At 46.2% G+C, this 2,500-nt stretch overlaps 1 protein-coding gene across 3 annotated transcripts in view; it reads left to right on the top strand.

Annotated features, from left to right (window-relative positions):
* The window catches only part of LOC131345393 (suppressor of cytokine signaling 7-like), a 27,407-nt gene that overhangs the window by 23,896 nt on the left and 1,011 nt on the right, over nt 1-2,500 (top strand). For 2 of the 3 annotated variants that reach the window (XM_058378246.1, XM_058378244.1), the window contains 2 exons: nt 506-641; nt 1,547-1,685. In XM_058378246.1, the coding sequence (XP_058234229.1) occupies nt 506-641; nt 1,547-1,664 (254 nt within the window). In that variant the 3' untranslated portion in view covers nt 1,665-1,685. Of the gene's footprint in view, nt 1-505; nt 642-1,546; nt 1,985-2,500 lie in introns of those variants that run through there. The other variant, XM_058378245.1, reaches the window with a different exon arrangement.

Raw genomic sequence — 2,500 nt, 5'->3', positions numbered from 1 at the left:
ATCACCTGTTCTCCATCACTCCACCTCTCTCTGTCTCTCTCTCTCCACCACTGTCACATGAGTGTATCTACACATCACTCTTCAGTCCCTGTGTCTGAAGTTATGGATGAGTTTTCCTCTACAGCTGCAGGAGATCTACTCTAAGGTTTGTCTGCTATATACAGTGTTACATGTAGAACTCTCTCATCTGTTAGATTCAGGGTCTGCTCAGTTCCTCAGTTCCTCTCACTGTTGCACATCTCACCATTACAACACACTCCATTTCATTCTCACCTTCATGCTGCTCATTGCACAATTACTAAGGTATTTGAGCAAATAACACCATTTGCACTGTCACTTGTAACGTATAAAGCTATCAGAGTCTGGGTGCTTGGCCCCTCTTAATTGCTGCTTGCACCTCTTCTTCTTCTTCTTCTTCTTCTTCTTCTTATTATTATAATGATGATGATGATGATTGTGCGTTATTATAATTGAGGTAAATATCTGTCTCTCGTGTGTTTCCCAGGTCTTCCCCCTACCCCAGTGCAGCTTCTGTATCCAGTGTCTCGGTTCAGCAGTGTGAAGTCTCTGCAGCACCTCTGTCGCTTCTGCATCAGACAACTCGTCCGCATAGACCACATAGAGGAGCTCCCACTGCCCAGGTACACACACACACACACACACACAGACATAGAGGAGCTCCCACTGCCCAGGCACACACACACACACACAGACATAGAGGAGCTCCCACTGCCCAGGTACACACACACACACACACACAGACATAGAGGAGCTCCCACTGCCCAGGTACACACACACACACACACACACAGACATAGAGGAGCTCCCACTGCCCAGGTACACACACACACACACACACACACAGACATAGAGGAGCTCCCACTGCCCAGGTACACACACACACACACACACAGACATAGAGGAGCTCCCACTGCCCAGGTACACACACACACACACACACACAGACATAGAGGAGCTCCCACTGCCCAGGCACACACACACACACAGACATAGAGGAGCTCCCACTGCCCAGGTACACACACACACACACACACACAGACATAGAGGAGCTCCCACTGCCCAGGTACACACACACACACACACACACACACACAGACATAGAGGAGCTCCCACTGCCCAGGCACACACACACACACAGACATAGAGGAGCTCCCACTGCCCAGGCACACACACACACACACACACACACACAGACATAGAGGAGCTCCCACTGCCCAGGCACACACACACACACACACACACAGGAGCTCCCACTGCCCAGGTACACACACACACACACACAGGAGCTCCCACTGCCCAGGTACACACACACACACACACACAGGAGCTCCCACTGCCCAGGTACACACACACACACACACACAGAAGCTCCCACTGCCCAGGTACACACACACACACACACACACTCTAGTTGTATATTACTCTATATTGATATATTAACACTTTTAATCCATTGCTGTGTTCTGATTGGTTGATGTGTGTCATGTGATGCAGAGGTAAGATTTGTTGTGTGGTTCTCTCTCAGACCTTTGATCGGGTATCTACGGAAATTTTACTTCTATGATCCAGAAGAGGAGAAGAACCTGTCAATCAGAGAACCAGGGCGGGACTCCAGTGCACAGGAGGCGGAGTCTCAGACGTAGCAGGAGCAGAAGATGGATAGAGTGAGGAAATCAGAAATGAGAAAACTAATCATTAGAATTCAGGGCATAATGTTTTATTTCATACACATAATATTTATTAATTATAATATTTACAAATAACCAATTAAAATATTTTTAGGTTTGTGTTTTATAATTTCACCTTTCAGATTGTTCTTATTGTTTGTGATAATGAAAGGGGTGTGTTTTAAATATGATGATGATGATGATGTAGAAGCACAGCCAAGTTCAAATACTTTTTGTTTATTTGATTGTGTACCAACACAAACACACACACACACACACTCATGTGAATCTCACACTCCTTCCTTCAGAGTTTTATCAGGATGTTCTCTAGTGTCACCATGTGTCAGATAATAGGAGAGGTCAGGGGGCAGGGGGTTCAGTCATACACTTATGTTTAAGGAGAATGGAAGAGAACTTCAGCATTAATCATCTTCATATCTGTGTGATGTTCAGGTTGATCAAACAATCTACACTGCATTTGGGACATCTGCCTTTATCTGCACATGAATGTAATATGGAGTTGTCCTGCCTTTTGCAGCTATAGCAGCTTCAACTCTTCTGGGAAGGCTTTCCACAAGGTTTAGGAGTGTGTTTATGGGAATTTCTGACCGTTCCTCTAGAAGCGCATTCGTGAGGTCAGGCACTGATGTTGGACGAGAAGGTCTGTCTCACAGTCTCCACTCTAATTCATCCCAAAGGTGTTCTATGGGGTTGAGGTCAGGACTCTGTGCAGGACAGTCAAGTTCCTCCACACCAAACTCACTCATCCATGTCTTTATGGACCTTGCTTTGGTCACTGGTGTGCAGTCATG

This window comes from Hemibagrus wyckioides, linkage group LG24 (genome assembly GCF_019097595.1).
Source record: "Hemibagrus wyckioides isolate EC202008001 linkage group LG24, SWU_Hwy_1.0, whole genome shotgun sequence".
In the NCBI taxonomy this organism is placed as follows: Eukaryota; Metazoa; Chordata; class Actinopteri; order Siluriformes; family Bagridae; genus Hemibagrus; species Hemibagrus wyckioides.
This window is presented reverse-complemented; position numbering and strand designations above follow the sequence as displayed.